The sequence below is a fragment of the Jaculus jaculus genome, chromosome 4 (assembly GCF_020740685.1).
Source record: "Jaculus jaculus isolate mJacJac1 chromosome 4, mJacJac1.mat.Y.cur, whole genome shotgun sequence".
Taxonomy (NCBI): Eukaryota; Metazoa; Chordata; class Mammalia; order Rodentia; family Dipodidae; genus Jaculus; species Jaculus jaculus.
This window is the reverse complement of record NC_059105.1, coordinates 81,508,642-81,527,540: the sequence shown is the minus strand read 5'-3', so window position 1 is coordinate 81,527,540 and position 18,899 is coordinate 81,508,642. Positions and strand designations below refer to the sequence as shown.

Sequence of the window (18,899 nt, the reverse complement as noted above, 5' to 3'; positions counted from 1 at the left end):
CAAAAAAGTTAAAAAAAAAAACCATGGAAATTCAGAAATATAAAGCAATATTCCCATGGCCACACAATTAGTAAGTGGCAATACCAGACCCCAGCTCACTTCTGAGCAAATGAAAACAGACCATGTGCCCAACATTCTGTGACAGTTTGAGGGGAACATGTCCCCCATAGCCTAGTGTGTTTGTGCCTGAGCCTCATTCTTAGTCCCCAGCGGGTAGAGCTTTTAGGAGGTGAAACCATGCTGGTGGAGGTGTGTCACTGGGGGTGGACTGTTGAGGTTTAGTAGTCCAGCCCCGCTGAGTGCTCATAAGTTCACTCTTGCTGAAGCCACAAAATGTAGCGCCTGGCTGTCTGCTCATGCCATTCAATCCTTACCATGATCAAACCTTGGCTTGAAAATGTAAGCCAGAAATAAACTAAACTTCCATAAGGTGCATGTGGTCAGGAGTTTGCCCAGCAACAAGAAGGTGATGGCTATAACACTCTGAGCCTCCCCTGTTCACAGTGGCTCTTTTGGGTTCTTGTTCCTCCACATTTGCCACCCAGTTTGCGGTGGTCTTCTTTATCCTCATCCTGGTAACCAGACTCCTTAGATCAGCTTCAATATCTTCATATTTGTATGTTGTGCGGCTCTTTCTCAATGAGACTGTCAATGTATCACTTAGTTGTAATGATAAAAACCTCTGTTCTGCTCTCCTTTTTAAATTAAATAAAATTTCAGGGCCATGAGCATGCCATGAGCTATCAAAAATACCCTATAGTCTTGTTAGGGGGAATGCTCATTTTCTACTCTCTACATAACTGGAAATTCCTCTTCCCAGTAGGGCTCAAGGTCAATGCCATCACTGTGGCAAACTTGGGAGAAGTAATGTTCAGTTCAGCTTAGTATTTCTTAAAGACCATCTGTCTTCAGGAAGCACTTTCCCCTTCGGTGTCTGCAGTAGGCAGCTTGTCCCATACTGAGAGATTTGGGTAAAATCAGCTCTCCCTGAGCCTGGATAGGAGTCTAACTCAGGGATGGAAGTATCCAGAATAACAGGTGGCTGTAGGTGCCAGCCATTGTTTATCACCTGAGAGCTATTAAGTTCTTCCCTCTAGGGTCTGGATTCCAAGCTCCAAGTCATGAATAGTAATAGTAACTCCTTTCATGAATAGCAATACAGGCTCACAGCTGAGAAGCTTTTTATTTTTTTATACTGCCGGTAGAATTCTGGAGGTCCACTAGCCCCTTTTCATGGAGCTTTCATTCTGCCACTTTCTCAAGTCCCAATAAGCTTATGTATAATTTAAGGGAATTCACTGCATTCAAAAGCTATGTCCACAATCTTTGTAGATCATTCTCTCACATTCCTGTAGCTAAAGGACCTTACCCTTAAACTTCCCGAGGTCCCTTTAGTTTGAAAAGATCCATGAAGAGCACATTTGAACTCTGGGAGGGTCTTTTCTATGACTGAACAAGCTTTGATCTTTTCAAGGCTATGGCACAGGATTATGTGTCCATATACTTACCCTGTTTGTTATCTATGCTCTCCAGCACACAGAAGCTCTTAACTGGCTGAGAGTTTCCTTAAACATCATGTCTGCATCCTTTCTGTTCAATAGCTCTTATAACTCTATCCCTCTATTGTAACTATAAATACCAAAGGAAGCCAAGTGGTACCTTCATACCTTGGAAACAACTTATCACTTACAAAGTTGATTACTTATGACTTCCTTTTCCACCCAACTTCAGAACCCAATGTCCCCAGGTTTGCTGTCCTCACATCAAAGCGAATCTTTCTCCTATCTCCAGTACCATGTTCAACACTTTTCCTGAAGTCCTTACCAGTCATCTCTGTAACAACTATATTTCTACTAGTCACCTATTCAAGGAAATCTAGTATATTTTTATTCATCGACTTCAAAATGATATCCTCAAAATTCTAAATCTACTTCTGTTTGTTTGGTATTCCAGATTCTGATGTCTAAATTAGCATTTAAAAAATGTTGTTGCATATAAATAACCTGGTGTGATGCCCACACAAGTGCAATAGTGGCACACAGCCATGGTGGGGAACCAACTGCTCTTGATTTGGCTAACTGATCCCCTCAGTGGTACGGGACCCATAGCTGGAGCTGGGAAACAAGTCAGAACCATATCCAAACATAAGCCCACTCTCCAATATTGAGCTACCATCAATCATGGGGTACAAGAGGGCCTACACCTACAAACTCTCTATCAAAAAAGTAATTGTTATCTCAATTTTCCGGGTCCTAACTTACTCTCCATTGGAGAATCTGCTTCTCTTTTCAGATAGATACAAATCCTAAGGAGAGAGCTGCCCCATCATACCTCAAAAGGGGCCCGAATGAAACTAAGGAAAATTGGTGAAACAAGCAAGGATGCTATTTTCCTGATGAACCGGATACCAGCACAAAGGGGAAGGAGACCAACACAGAGAAAAATAAACTCCTACCAAATCAGAGAGCCAGAGCCTCAGAGGCCCCCAACACCTCAGCACTGAAGTAGACCAAAAATGAACCCAACATGGCTCAGGGAAATTTTGCGGAAGAGGGGGCGGAAAGAATGTCAGAGTCATTTATCATACCAATAACTGTGGGCTAACTCCACAATGCACGACCCATTTACATCAACAAAGAGGGGCCATTGGGAGGGGGTAGGTCATGGATGAGTCTAAACAATGGTACCAAACTGCCTGTATTTGCTGAAAAGAAAACTAATAATTTTTTTTTAAAGTTACATAAAAGTTATCACAGATTTAGCTATCAGAAACAATACTCATTTACTTCAGAAGTCTAGTACCATGTAATTGGCCTCTCTGTGCAGGATATAACAAGACTAAAACTAAAGGTTTAGGCAAGCCTAAAACTTTTTTAAAGCAAGAAGCATAAGTTTATTATATTTCACATTTTTTTCAAGTATCACAATGTTTATTGATACATACAAGTATACACAATCAGGGCATGAGCATGACTTGACAAATTAAGTAGACTTAATTTCAATACTATCGTAAGAGAGACCAATTCAAATTCTCACCATGTGTTTCACCCCCACAAAACCCACTTCAAGGGCATTAATGATCTCTCAAAATTGATCAGTTTTGTGCAAAAAAAGGAATGCTTCATGAATTTGCATGTCATCCTTGCACAGGACCCATGCTAATCTTCTCCCTATTGTCCCAATTTTAGTATATATGCTGCTGAAGTGAGCACTTATTTCACATTTAAAAAATATTTAAGATTTATTTTATTTATTTGAGAGAGAGAGATAGAAAGAGGCAGAGAGAGACAGAAAGAGAAAATGGGCACACCAGGAACTTCAGCCACTGCAAATGAACTCCAGATGCATGTGCCACCTTGTGTATCTGGCTTACCGGGGAATTGAACCTGGGTCCATAGGCAACACAGTCAAATGCTTTAACAATTAAGCCACCCTAAAATATTTTACTTATTTGAGAGACAGAGAGAGAAAGTGGCAGATAGAGTGAGAGAGAACAGGCACACCAGGGCCTTTAGCCATTGCAAACAAACTCCAGATGCATGCGTTATCTTGTGCATATGGCTTATATGGGTACCAGGTAACCAAACCTAGGTCCTTAAGCTTCTCATGCAAGTGCCTTAACCACTCAGCCATCTCTCCAGCCCAAAATTAAATTTTTATTGTAGAAAAATCTGCCAGAATTAAGTTCCTTGCAGCCTCAGGACTGTATGCACATTATAGCTTTGTATTGCTTTCCTGGTTGAGTCAGAGTCATTGTCAGCTCTGCAAGGATGCCTAGGTGTTTTGCCCTGTGACACCCTCAATCTATTGGCTATCAATAGGAGATCATGCCTTTCTTGTGCTTCATATTTCTGTCCACCCTTTGCAGCCAGCCAAAGAAATCTCTCTGCTTTAAAGGGCTTATGTGTTTGGGTTAGCAACATTCAGATACTGTCTGCCTTAAGGTCATTTGTGCCACTAGTCTAAGCTAATCATAGGAGCAAAACCCATATTATTATACAAATATTATACAAATAAAAATATTATTCTAGCAAATCAGTCCTGAAAGACAAATTGCTGGGAAGAAAAAGTATAAGGAAGGAGATTTTTTATTTTTTATTTTTTAGGAGAAACAGAGGACAAGGCAGAGATAGAGAGAGAATGGGTGTATCTGGGCCACCAGCCTCTGCAAACAAACTTCAGGCACATTGTGTCTCCCCATGCATCTGGCTTACATGGGTACTGGGGAACCAAACCTGGGTCCTTAAGCTTCACAAGCAAGTGCCTTAATGGCTAAGCCATTACTCCAGTCCTGGAAGATGGTATCTTATTCAGAAATTCATGGTGAGGTTTTATACATGGTGTGGTTTTTCTCTCATCTGCTGCTTCCCTAAGAATCAACTATGCGTAACAAAAACCTTATGTGGGAGGATGGAGGGAACTGCTGCTGCTGCTGCAAACAGCAGGTCTCAGTGAGCAGGGGCTGTCTTAGGGATGATCTGCCACATGGCTGTTAAAACTCCAGAGAACCAAAGTTGGCTCTGAACATATAAAATTGTTTTTAAACAAAGAAAATATAGATTTGTGTTTAACAAAAGTAGGAAGAAATTTTGGTATGTCTTAATTGACATGGAAATCTCCAACTTCAAACATATAGAAATGCTAGACAAAATACCAGACACACACACACACAACTCCAGGGTTCAAAATAAAGATGCAACCCATTTAGTAGTGTATTGTTTAGTTTCCATGACTTTGTGTATGCTCTATAGCCTTTCTTGCTATTGATTTGTAGTTTAATTCCACTGTGGTCAGATAGAATGCAAGGAATTATTTCAATTTTCCTGAATTTGTTAAGATTTGCTTTATGTCCTAATATATGGTCTATTTTAGAGAATGTTCCATGTGCTGTTGAAAAGAATGTGTATTCTTCAGCCTTTGGATGAAATGTCCTGTATATATCTGTTAGGTCCATTCCTTCCATGACCTCATTTAGTCCAGATGCCTCTCTGTTTATTTTTTCCCGGGATGACCTGTCAATTGATGAGAGTGGGGTGCTAAAGTCACCCACCACCACTGTGTTTGGTGTTATCGATGACCTTAGTTCTAATAGTGTTTGTTTGACAAATTTGGGAGCTCCCATGTTAGGTGCATATATGTTTAGGACAGCTAAAGATTGATCTACCATATGACCCAGCTATAGCACTCCTAGGCATATATCCAAAGGACTCATCTAACTTCCTTAGAAGTACATTCTCACCCATGTTTATTGCTGCTCAATTTATAATAGCTGGGAAATGGAACCAGCCTAGATGTCCCTCAACTGATGAGTGGATAATGAAGATGTGGCACTTTTATACAATGGAGTTCTACTCAGCGGTAAAGAAAAATGAAATTATGAAATTTGCAGAAAAATGGATGGACCTGGAAAGGATTATACTAAGTGAGCTAACCCAGGCCCAGAAAGCCAAGCGCCACATGTTCTCTCTCATATGTGGATCCTAGCTACAGATGATTGGGCTTCTGCATGAGAAGGAAAATACTTAGTAGCAGAGGCCAGTAAGTTAAAAAGGAGACATAAAGGGAAGAGAAAGGAAGGGAGGAGGGTACTTAATAGGTTGATATTGTATATACGCAAGTACAATGATTGAGATGGGGAGGTAATATGATAGAGAATGGAATTTCAAAGGGGAAAGTGTCAGGGGGGAGGGAGGGAATTACCATGGGATTATTTTTTATAATCATGGAAAATGTTAATAAAAATTTAAAAAATAAAAACAATAAAAGAAAAAGAAAAAAAAGATGCAACCCAAAGTCCGAGAAAGGAGAAGGAGCAGAGGCCAGAGGAGAAGTGGAATGTAACAAAGGTCTGCATGCCTTGTGAGTAGGCCATTCGCTTTCCTGGAAGCTGTGCATATAGAGCTGGAACCAAGCTAATCACAAAGAACAGGAAGTAGCATAGGATGTGTCCAGACATAAGACAGGGATTAGACACATCCTACTCACTCCTAGGAAATGACAGGAAGCTTACTTTATGCTGGGACCAGAGGATCAAAGGGGTCTACTGCAGAACTCCAGGCTAGGGCTGTGCATGAGAGCTGTCGGTTTCTCAGTCAACTCATGGCAATGTCCCAAGTCCAGAAAATGAACACAGAAACTAGTCTAGAGCCAGAAAACTATGTGTGCCCTTAGCTGAGGCAAACAAAAGGGCTGTCTTCAGAGATGTCTCACTACTAGGTCACAGTTCAGAAAAGAGCACAGTTCATAAAGAAAATGTTTATAATTTTTTATTACTTCATCATTTTAAAATTTCTGTGAAATTATAGACACTACAAGTGATATTGAAAGGTAAATGAGGGCTGGAGAGATGGCTTAGCGGTTAAGCGCTTGCCTGTGAAGCCTAAGGACTCCAGTTCGAGGCTCGGTTCCCCAGGTCCCACGTTAGCCAGATGCACATGGGGGCGCACGCGTCTGGAGTTCGTTTGCAGAGGCTGGAAGCCCTGGTGCGCCCATTCCCTCTCTCTCCCTCTATCTGTCTTTCTCTCTGTGTCTGTTGCTCTCAAATAAATAAATTAAAAAATTTAAAAAAAAAAGGTAAATGACCAGTGGGACAAAGTATCTAAAACTCTAAAACTCATAGAGCTGATAAAAATGATATCCAGAGGGCTGGAGAGATTGCTTAGTGGTTAAGGCACATGCCTGCGAAGCCTCAGGACCCAGGTTTCATTTTCCAGGTCCCATGTAAGCCAAATGTACATGATGGTACATGCGTCTGCAGTTTGTTTGCAGTGGCTAGAGGCCCTGGTGTGCCCATTCTATCTGTCTCGCTCTCTCTCTCTCTCTCTCAAATACATAAAATATATTTTTTAAAACTTACAAAACTGAAAATATACCAATCTGACAACATAGCCATTCCCTTCCTAGGAGTAGCTAGAGAAAGTTCTGGACACAGGTAACTAAGAATGTATGTATGGTGGTGGTGGCAGCACACCAGGCGAAGCAAAGCTGCAAACCGATGTATTGCCACAAAGGAAATAAACAGTAGCCTTTGTCTGCTATGGAGTATTAAATAGCAATTACAATGTGTGAACCAGATCTATATGTGTTATGTTAACACAGGAATAACACAACATTGAATGAAAAAGTGTATGTTGGGAAATAATTCAGTATGAGTGTGCATGAGAAGTTTTAAATCATAAGGTATATTAAAATGTTTAAAATTACACACATACACATATATACACACACAGATACATACATGACCTGGGAAGATAGAAATAAAACTGGTGATCATGGTTTTTCTCTAGGGAGGCTAGAAAGCATCATGATGGTACTGAGTAAAGCCTCAAAAAATCTAGGTGTGGTGGTGCATGCCTTTAATCCCAGTACTTGGGAGGCACAGGTAGGAAGATCACCAGTCTGAGACTACATAGTGAACTCCAGGTCAACTTGGGCTAGAGTAAGATCCTATCTTGAAAAACCATAAAAAAGGGGGAAAGCTTCAAGTTTATCTGTAATAGAAAACTTACTTAATTTTTTGAAAATCTAAACAAGAGCCAGGCATGTTGGCACAGGCCTTTAATCCCAGCACTTGGGAGGCAGAGGTAGGAGGATCACTGTGAGTTTGAGGCCACCCTGAAACTACACACTGAAATCCAGGTCAGACCTGAGCTAGAGTGAGACCCTACCTTGAAAAACCAAAAAAAAAAAAAAAAAAAAAGAAAGAGAGAGAGAAATCTAAAACAACATGAAGCATACTAAAAATTTTCACTGCTACATGACATTGATATGTATGTTATATTAATCTCTCTATATAAAAATATTTTGTAAATATAAAAAGTATTATAAAAATAAAAGATGTAAAATAAACCAAATACCTTGGTCCTACACAGGCTGAAGGTTGAAATCTTAGAACTTCCCAAAACACTGTAATGTCCCCTGTACTCTGTATAAAAAGACACTTGATGGTGCATTTTCTTTATCACATGCAAGACAGTGAAGTAAGATCCTGTAGGCAGCTTAGTAAAATGCAACCAGGGCCAAAAGCTTCATTAGACATATGAAAAGTTTGTTATCTTTTAACATCTACTTCCTTATTGCTCACAGGCATATGTTCAACTTGTTTTCTAAAATGTGGGGAGGATATTTAAGTAAAATTTATTTTTTAAAATATTTATTTATTAGAGAGAGAATGGATGAGTGCTCCAGGGCATCTTGCCACTATAAAATCTAGACATAAGTGTCACTTTGTTTATCTGGCTTTATGTGGGAACTGGGCTTCAGTCTTTGCAAGCAAGTGCCTGTTACCCACTGGGCCATTTCTCCAGCCCATATGTGTAATTTATGCACAACTAATGATACTGAAATTCCCCTTGGCCTTCATTCCTCCAGACCTTTGCCTTCTTGTATTAAGGCTACACTCGAGGTAGGCCTGTCATCGCCTTGGCCATTGCAAGTGCCTAGCTGACCCTCCTGTTATTCTCTTTGGTGTTTGTTTCCTTGCTTGCTTTGATGTTTCTGAAGCCAAATGTCATTTCCAGCTGTAAACTCAGGAACACTTTCTAGTCCATCTTTCAAAATTCCTTTATTTCACTTCCAGAAATCTAATTTACAGACTGCAAAGAAGACAGCTAGCAATGTCCTGTTATCCTCTCATGGGTATCCATGCCAACCACCCAACTCAAATGTAATTTACACAATTAAACACCTACTCCCATCCTTAATACTTGATTTGTGGATCATCTTGGTATCTGCAACCCTCAGAGAATGGGACTGTACCTAAATCTTTTAATGTGGCATTTAAGACGGTATGATATGTAAACTACACAATGTGTTCTGCGGTCACACTTACTCAGAGAGGAAATATTATGAGAGAATAGGGATCTACTTTACAAATGCAATACCTTCATGGTAGTAAATAATAGGTAGATTGTCCCACCAAGATATAAAGCTCATTTACATTACTTGAAACATGTTTAATATTTATGAATTTCTGTGGTACATAAAGTTTATTCCTTAGCCATCACCTTTCTTGGTAGGGCCCAGATGAAACCAACTCCAGATTAATTTTTTAGGAGGAGAAAACTGAATTCACTGTTTAAAACTGTCATAACTCTGAGAAACAGCTTGTTACCAGCTGATTCTTTTCACATGGTTATATAATTTCTTTTTTAAAACTTAAAAAAATAGTGTATTTATTATTCATGAGACAGAGAGAGAGAAAGAGGAGGCGGCAGGTGGAGAGAGAGAAAATGGGCATGCCAAGGCCTCTAGCCACTGCAAATGAACTTCAGACATATGCGCCACCTTGTGCATCTGGCTTCTGTAGGTACTGGGGAATAAAACCTGGGTCTTTAGACTTCACTGGAAAGTGCTTTAACCATTAAACTATCTCTCCAGTCCATAAAAACTTTTTTTAAAAAAAAAATATTTATTTGCAGTGTGTGTGTGTGTGTGTGTGTGTGTGTGTGTGTGTGTGGTTTCCAGGGTCTCCTGCTGCTCAAATAAACATTAGATGTATGTGCCACTTTGGGTCTGGCTTTACATGAGTGTTGGGGAGTTGAGCTCTGGCCCAGCAGGCTTGCAAGTGGCTTTAACCACTGAAACATCCCCCAGCTCCATCTCAGAATTTCTATGTGTGTTGATTACCACACATGCTGCCTCTCCTCAAACTTAGACACATATTAAGACAAATGACAATGACAAATGAAGTATTAAAAATGTACAAAACTGGCTTGTAACTTAAAATCCATAGCTCTTTTATAACCCATGTATTTGACTTAGAAGGAAAAACTAGACAATAGCTTCATAGACTTTCTTGGTCACACAGCTCAAAATGTGAACCAGGTGCATACAAGCAGAAGTTTGCCCATTAATAGTTATGAGTTAATCACTCATTCTTAGCACTATAAGCAGCATATTTTTTCTTTTACAAAAAGGCATTTTTTACAACATGCAGAGAAAATCAATATGGGTGAATTTTCTGGGTCCTGATATGTGTTACTGGAGGAAATATTCAGGTATATTGATTTCCTCTCATTGTGTTGATCACAAATTAATTGCCCTGTCTTGTAAATGATTTCCTCAGTCAGCTACTCCTTTAAAAATTTGGTTGATAATTCTGATAAAGTTTCTAATGAAAATATCTTTACTTTTCATTGTGGAAGTAGACCAAAAAAGTCTAATAAATTATAATAAACTATTTATAATTTGTAACAAATTGTGTGTGTGCATATATATATAACATATATATATATATACTTTATATATATGTATATATATATATGCAACATAAATAACCCTTAAGAATATTCTATCTTCTATAGATTATCAGTAATAATTTCACAGTTGTTAATAGGATTTTGGCAAATATTTTAAGATTGTGAAACAAATGTTTGCTCCAAAGAGGAATAGAGTTTGGGGATGGCTTTCTGTGGTAAGAGAGTTTGCAATGAGCATGAAGGTCCAAGACTACTGAGTTTGATACACCTGCAACCCAAGTCCTAAAAAAAGTAAAGACAGGAGAAGCATTGGGACTCTCTGACTAAAAAATGAAAGCTCCTGGTTTAGGGAGAGACTCTATCTCAAAGAAACAGGAAGATGAGAAAAATGGGGGGGCACCCAAGTTCTCCTCTGGCCTGCATGCAGGGCATGCGTATCTGTACACATACATGCATGTACCATGTACACAACATATCACACACCCCAGCACCATGCACATAGCAAATCACACATCACACACTACAATACATATACTACACACACACACACACACACACACAAAGACAGGAATTTGTATAAATAAAAAAAAACACTTAAGTAATAAACTAAAAAGTAAACTCCATTAGAGGGCTTTTTGGCATTCCTGGTATAATATATTTTGGCAACAAGTACATTTCCTACAATTATTTATCACATTATCATAATGCAAAATGATCTCTCAATACTCTGCAAACTTTTATCATGTCTTTTCTTAGTAGAAGACTTAAAATAGTCAATAATTTTACCTTTATTCCCATGAAGCATTTCTTTAAATCATAAATACCTATGCAGGCCAACAAAGTCAGTGTTTTTCTACAAATCCATGAAGCTCAAGCAAGACTCCTTTACACTCTCACAAATGTTCTCAGCACTGCCTCTGAAACCTCTATGTTGGGATCCAAGATGAACCAAAGCTCAGTCAGACAGTTAAACACTCATTCACACACTCACACTGACAGCAGGTTTTATACCTTGTCCTTCTTCTCTTCTCTTTGTAGCAATTCCTTCTCTTTCCAAAGTTTCCAGTTTTCCTCTTCCTTTGCTCTTCTTCTGGTATAAATTTCCATTTCTAGTCTTGCTACCTCTTCCTGGTGGGCTCGCCACTGAGAAACCTGAAATATACAGAAACACTTAATTTCAATGAGCTTGCACACTCAAATGATTCTTTTTATGGAACTAAGTTTTGTACAAGTAGGACTCAAATTTTATCCAAATACATATTTAAATTCTATTTGCATATGAGTGTGTATGATATGTGTGTGCAAATATGTACATGTTAGTGTAAAACAAGTAACTTTAAAATCATCTCATTCATGGCTCAGTGATTAAAGGCACTTGCTTCCAAACCTGATGGCCCAGGTTCAAGTCCCCAGTACCGACATAAAGCCAGAAGCATAAAGTGGCACATGTCTGAAGTTCTTTTGCAGTAGGAGGAAGCCCCGATACTCCTATACGCTCATTTGGTCTTTCTCTCATAAATAAATAAATAAATAAAAACATTTTTAAGGGCTGGAGAGATTGCTTAGTGGTTAAGGCACTTGCCTGAAAAGCCTAAGGACTCATGTTCAACTCTCCAGGTCCAACATAAGCCAGATGTACAAAATGACACAAGTGCACAAAGTTGCACATGTGCAAAACGGTTTACATATGTCTGGAGCTTGATTGTAGTGGCTGGAGGGCCTGGTGTGCCAATTTTCTCTCTATATTGTTTTGCTCACTCTCACTCTCTCATATAAGAAAACATGGCCAGTCTGTTGGGCTTGCCTCAATAAATTTTTTTTTCAAACATGTCATTCAAATACTCTTTACTTGATCTCATGGAGTGAAGTCCTATTGAGTCTATAATTGTCTTGAAAGTATGTGTGACTTCCTACAGTAACATATAAAAATTCTGGGCTAGGGATGTGGCTAGAAGGTAGAGTGCTTGTCTAGCATATGCAAGGCATTAAAAAAATTAAAGCCATTTTTGCTAATTAACTTTTTTCTTGAAAGTGGATTAAATGACTATCAAAAATTCTGAAACTATCCTAAGACTATAAAGATTTAAGAAGTGCTAAGAAGTTTCAGCATCCTTATCTTAAAAATATGGAAAACAAGCCTAAATTATGATTTTACAAAAGGAAGACATTGAAAGGAACTTCCTAAGTGCTCATATGTGCAACTGGCAGGCATATACTTATCATAGCTCTTCTGTGGGTTTTTGACAATCTGTAAATATGTACCACATTATATATAAACTATGCATAGCCTTTGATTCATATCCTTGCTTTCAGAAAATTATCCAAAACCAATCAACTAGACACATGCACAAAACTGTACCCACAGGGGCTTGGGAGATGGCTTAGTAGTTAAGCATTTGCCTGTGAAGACTAAGGACCCAGGTTTAACGCTTGATTCCCTAGGACCCACGTTAGCCAGATGCACAAAGGGGCGCACACATATGGAGTTCATTTGCAGTGGCTGGAGGCCCTGGCACATCCATTTTCTCCCTCTCTCTCTCTCTGCCTATTAAAACATAGGTACTTATAGTGAGTGATCCACCAGATTTTTTTTAATGTATTCACAGAAATACTACCTGCAATATTGTTTAAAGCTTAAAGCATAGGACAAGTGTCAATGTCTGCAAACAGAAAATACTTAAATCATGTATGGAGCCTGAGGATAATAACCACCACTAAAGAGGATGCTCAATTTCTATATTCATTGGTATACAAAGCATCTATGACATATTTTAAGAGGAGTGTGTATACACATGTATGCCAACACCAGGACTTCTTGCCATTGTAAATGAACACCAGACACATATACCACTTTTTGCATTTGCTTTACATGGCTACTAGAGAACTGAACTCAAACTGCCAGGCTTTCAAACCAGTGCCTTTCACTGCTAACCACCTCTTCATTCTTTAATATAACATTGTAAATGCAAAAAAGCAGATATAAAACTATAATTAGTTTATCTCATTAACTAATTAATACTGTTTATCTATACATATGAAGACATTGGGAAAGAAGTTTACTGAAGTGATAATAGTATCTCTGAATAATATCATTTCACATGATTTACAAAACTTGGTTTTTAAACCTTGCGGATGACATTTTTATAATAAACACATATTCCCTTTGTAAGCAGAAAACTACCAATACTAACAAAACAAAAGCAATTATCTGACCTATGTACACACTAAGGAAGCAGTAAAGAAATGACAGATATATGCAAAATTCTTTTTTTTTTTTTTTTTTTTTTTTTTTTGCTTTTTCGAGGTAGGGTCTCACCCTGGTCCAGGCTGACCTGGAATTAACTATGTAGTCTCAGGGTGGCCTCGAACTCACGGTGATCCTCCTACCTCTGCCTCCCGAGTGCTGGGATTAAAGATGTGCACCACCACGCCCGGCCAAAATTCTTTTTACAAAAGGAAAACACTAGCCTTCCTAATAAAATACATACTTTTGTAAATATATGTTACAATATTCATTAATGGTAATATATAAAATCAAAAAATTAAAAAATATATCATCCTACAAATATGATTAAAGTGACTCTAAATGGTTGAGTTCTTTTTTGTATTAGCTATATTCAAATTTTCTGCCTTCCAAAAATAATTTCCATGTCTATGAATATAAGCAAGGAAACTCCCCTTCTGGTTTTCAAGCAGTTTTGTTTCTCTAGCTATTCCTTTCTGTGACCATCTTCCTGATTTCTCTGGAATAGCAGGTCAGAATAATCATTTGTGCCTCTGTCCTGATAAACTACTACCAAATCTTTCCTTTCATCTATCTGCAACTTACTTCAGTTAAAATCAAGGGTCATGACAAGTGCTGACAACAGTTTCCTTCTGAGCACCCAAAGCACAGTGCAGCTCTCTTCTCCCCTTTACCTCTCTCCCCAGCAGTCATAGGAAAGTTCTCTGTTCTCTCCTTCACCTCTTCCTGAATATGCAAAAGACAGATTTTTGTTCTCTTTTACAAACTGCTGGCCATTTCTTCTTCAGTGCCAGGGATAGGATACCTTCCTGTGAGTCATTGGCCAGGGAAGTCCCTAATTCCCCCCAAAACATTATAGGCTATTGCCAAGGCTCTTGGTTTCCCATCAGGATTAGATGATACAACATTATTGCTGATGACTCTACATGGCTTGGCTGTAAGGTCACTAAGGAATCAAGCTGGTGCTGAACTGAAAACCTCCTCCCTGTTTACCAGCTTACAGAAAGCTGGAAAAAGCTGCACTGCATGCAGCCCTATGGGAGACAGAATCCATCAGCGGTAAAAACAGTGGACATAGCAAGCCTCAAGTTTGGCCACCCAGGTCAGATGAGCCAACAGGTGCAATAGTGGCATGTCTGTTTGTGGGGAAACCAACTTTTCTCTAATTGGACTGAAGGCCCATTCTATGGGAGAGAATACATGCCTGGTACTGAAAACCTAATCAAAAGCCTATGGTGGGGGAAGTCATGAGCCTTAGAGGTAAAAAGACTACTGTTGTCTGGATAAATTCATACCCAGATATTAATGCTAATCTCACTTTTGGTTAGAAAAACTTCTCTTTTCAGATGGTGGTGACCACTGGGATAACCCAAAAGGCAACAGTGTGGAGAAGATGTGACAGAAGTGTGTTCAGCACTCAGACATCTCTATTACACCTTCCAAGGCTCAGGATACCTTGTGGAAGAGGAGGCAGAAAGAATGTAAGAGCCAAAGGATGGGTAGCACTGTTTACAATGCAATTATGCAGACAGAAATTGGCCTTGATATCCATGACTTTGCAGTGCCTAGTACTACCTTCACAAGACCCTCATAATAAAAAGAAAAGATGATGACATCAAAATAAAAGAGAAACTAATGAAGACAGGGAGTGGATATGAGTGTGGATTTTTGGAGGGGAAAGTGGTGGAGGTGAGGGAACTGTCTTGGTTTACTGTCTGTTAATATGGAAACTATCAATAAAAAATATTTCATGAAAAAATAATGAACATAGAGACAAGACAAGAGACAATAGTTGAGGGCATAGGCATTTAGATGGTGGTAGATACCAAGGACAGCCAAAACTCATGAAAGCAGAAAATAAGAGGCTGTCAAGAGCTCAACACTAAACAAGATTTCTATCATGCCCTCCAAAACTCTGAAACTATTGTGAAGAAGGTGTGGAAAAACTATAAGAGCCACAGGGTATGAATGTATACTTTGGGGCACTCTCCTCCTATAATGAACTGACTGGTACATTCCTGACCCAACAATGGTCACAGATACTCCCACAAGACCTGCACTGTTCTGAGCCTATTAACATTCTAAATGGAGGATGAAGGAGGATAAAAGGAAGGAGACTTCAAAACAGAGGAAGTACTTCCTTGAAGAAGCAGAGTTATAAGGAGATATGGACAGGGGATAGAGGACAAAAGATGGTAACTCAACAGGAACAGGATGTAATTGTAGTATGTCCCTATATTAGACCTTTCAATTATTAAAAAAAAAAACAACAAGAAAAAGTAAAAATAAAAAATACATAAATAACCATATCACTCAAACTGGGATGAATAGTTTACCTAATAATTTACCTAAGTTATCTTCTCCTGTCATTTGCATGTTTAAAGATTACTTCCTGTGTTCTCCAGAAACCTGCCTCCCCCCCCCCTCTCTCTCTCTCTCTCTCTCTGTGTGTGTGTGTGTGTGTGTGTGTGTGTGTGTGTGTGTGTGTGTGATGCAACTGAATGCACCACAGATTTGTAAAATCATTGGTAAGTTAAATAATCACAAGCAAATGAGTTGCAGGTGTCAGATAATATAGGAACAAGCAAAAAAAAAGAAAAGAAAGAAAGAAAGAAATTGCTGGGGGCAATTATAATTGTACCACCAAAATCAGTGTAGATGCCAGAGTTATAAAATCTTGACCATGAAAATCAGGTTCAGGAGCAGTAAATATCTAAGTAGGATAGGAAAACTGAGATTTTAAGAATGCAGAATGCTAGGCGAAGAATCTGGTGGGAAGTGATGCCATGAGTGTATGGGGGGAATCTTATCCAGTAGGGGGTGGGGAGAGAGCACTATGACTGGCTCCATGTGGAGAGAAAGATGATCCATGAGTAGATTTTCTAATGATAAGTGGGGCTGCAGGTAGGCAGAGTTCAATAGCACACAATAGGCTGAAAAGGCCCAGAAGGCTTCTGAGGGAGCAGTGAGTGAAAGGAAAAACAGCTCAGAAGAACATTTCCACAATTTTATTTTAAAGGCTTTGCTAATTATATCACCCTAAACAGAGCGTGTGAAAATAGCTGTGTGATAATAATAACGTCTGAGGAATATTGTCTCAGTGGTGGCCAGGTGTACATTGTAAGGAAAGAATTATTTAGATTATTAACTACGGAACATTTTCCAGGTCTTTACTTAATACTTTAATATGCCTGCCAAGTGTACCATCTCTGAATGAGATCTTAGGCATTGCAAATGTGTGCATCTACAAATAATGACTTAAGGATTTAAAATGAAATGGTTAGTAGCATTATATGTACTCTTTGTTCATACTGCAGAGTGAAACGGCTCAAGTGACATCAATAAGCCCATACTTTCTCAAAGGAGGAAAAAGTACTGAATTTTTTTTAAATGAAGCTTGTAAAAACTTCAAAGGTAATAATTGGAATTAACATCAAGGTAAAATATTGACACAATTTTACTTCAAAGTTGAGAGCATTGAAAAAATGTTTTGTCAGTATTTTAGTCACTTCTCTGCAACTAACTGACCATATTATTGTTAGGACCAATGGTTTACCTCACTTCCACACATATTAATGGGAAAGACTAAGTGTGGGACTTTAATTCCTATGATTGTGATTCTATTTTATTTTCCCTATGTAAAGAAAACACAATATGTGACATGCTCTACAATTTTCTTCTGCAAGCAAAATAAAATGTAATGAGAAACATCAGTATTTTGCAAGACTTTTAAACCATTATAAATAAACAAACACTAATGTTATATTCTATCAGCCATACATATGCAAATGTGGTGGGATATAGGTACTTTCTAGGAGAAATTTTTTTTAATAGGTACTATCTGACTAGTACCAATAATAACAAAACATTAAAAACTATTGTGTGTGGGCTGGAGAGATGGCTTAGCAGTTAAGCGCTTTCCTGTGAAGCCTAAGGACCCCGGTTCTAGGCTCGGTTCCCCAGGTCCCACGTTAGCCAGATGCACAAGGGGGCGCACGCGTCTGGAGTTCGTTTGCAGAGGCTGGAAGCCCTGGCGCACCCATTCTCTCTCTCTCCCTCTATCTGTCCTTCTCTCTGTGTCTGTCGCTCTTAAATAAATAAATAAATAAATAAATAAATACATAAATACATAAATAAATAAGAACTATTGTGTGTGAGAATGTATTGTATGCCAGGCATAGGCTGAAGGTGTTATATACTCAGTGTAATGAAATCCTTGAAACAAACAAACCTATCTCCCCACTGTACTGGCCTGAGTACTGCTTATACTACTCAAGTCTAAACTTAAATACAGTCACTGCAGGAAGCCTCTAACTTATAATATCCAGCCTAAGTGCCTCTTCTCTACTTCCTTGGCATCTCAACTCTCTTCTATTACAACAAACATCATGCCATTTGGAAAGGCCTATACCTCTTCCAATAAGATATTAGCTTTTCAAAGGCATGAACCAAATTCATCTTGTTCATGAGCTGTCTATCCAGAACCAGGCATTTCTTGGGGAACTTAGCAAGGACTCAGTGAAAACTTCTAACACTCTTGGAACATGCTTAGCAGTGAGATAATCATATGTTCCCTTCTGTTACCTGGGTTGGCTATAAAAAGAGAAAAATAATGTTGAATATTTTATGTTTTTTGATATATATGTGTATGTATATGTATGTGTGTATACATATGTGTATGTGTGTGGATGGATAGATAGATAGATAGATAGATAGATAGATAGATAGATAGATAGATAGAGAAAGAGAGAGTGTGAATATGAGAATGAAAGAGAGAGGAATGAAAGAAGCAGGTAGGAAAAGAAAATGGGCACACCAGATCCTCTAGCCACTGCATATGCGCCATCTTGTGCATCTGGCTTTTGTGGGTACTGAGGAATCACACTTGGGTCCTTAGGTTTTACAGGCAAGTACCTTAACTGCTAAGCCATTTCTCTAACCTGAAAGAGAAAATTTCCCACCACACATGCTACCATTTTCTGATTCCTCTATTGTGGAGGAATCCTTGCTTTTCCAAGTCTTGCTGCCAGAGCTTCTTAAATATCACCTGGTGAGTAATATATCCAGAAACCTTGTCAGAATTTGTACCTGTCATCCTATATTTCTTTCAAGGTTAAGGGACATGTATAAAAAGTAGCAAGCAAATCCTTTCTCTATTTTTTCCCTCAATGTTACTATAAGCTTCTAAATTCAGTTCAGCTGAGTAAACTTAGACATTTTCCTTTTATTAAATCTTTAACAGTTTGATAGTTTCATTACATTTTTTTCCAAATGTTCCTCCATTTCTCAGTATTACCTACCTAAACTTTTTATCTTATGTGTTCCATTTATGTTTAAACTTTGCTCATGAAATAGAGTCCCTGTGATTTTTGCATACATTATTAAAGCCTTCTATTCTCCACTTGGTAATTTTGCAAAGCAGAAAGATTTGACTTTTCCTGGTCGCTTCATAATAG

The 18,899-nt window shown here is 38.6% G+C and overlaps 1 protein-coding gene and 1 non-coding gene across 4 annotated transcripts in view; both read right to left on the bottom strand.

Moving 5' to 3' along the window:
• Window positions 1-18,899, bottom strand: part of Ccdc148 (coiled-coil domain containing 148) — a 293,794-nt gene that overhangs the window by 71,846 nt on the left and 203,049 nt on the right. For all 3 annotated transcript variants that reach the window (XM_004651862.2, XM_045147876.1, XM_045147878.1), the window contains one exon: window positions 11,211-11,351. In XM_004651862.2, coding sequence (XP_004651919.2) covers window positions 11,211-11,351 — 141 coding nt within the window. The remainder of the gene's footprint in view (window positions 1-11,210; window positions 11,352-18,899) is intronic.
• On the bottom strand, window positions 3,106-3,212 carry LOC123460429. Its single transcript, XR_006636993.1, has one exon. It is a non-coding gene; the product is annotated as a U6 spliceosomal RNA (small nuclear RNA).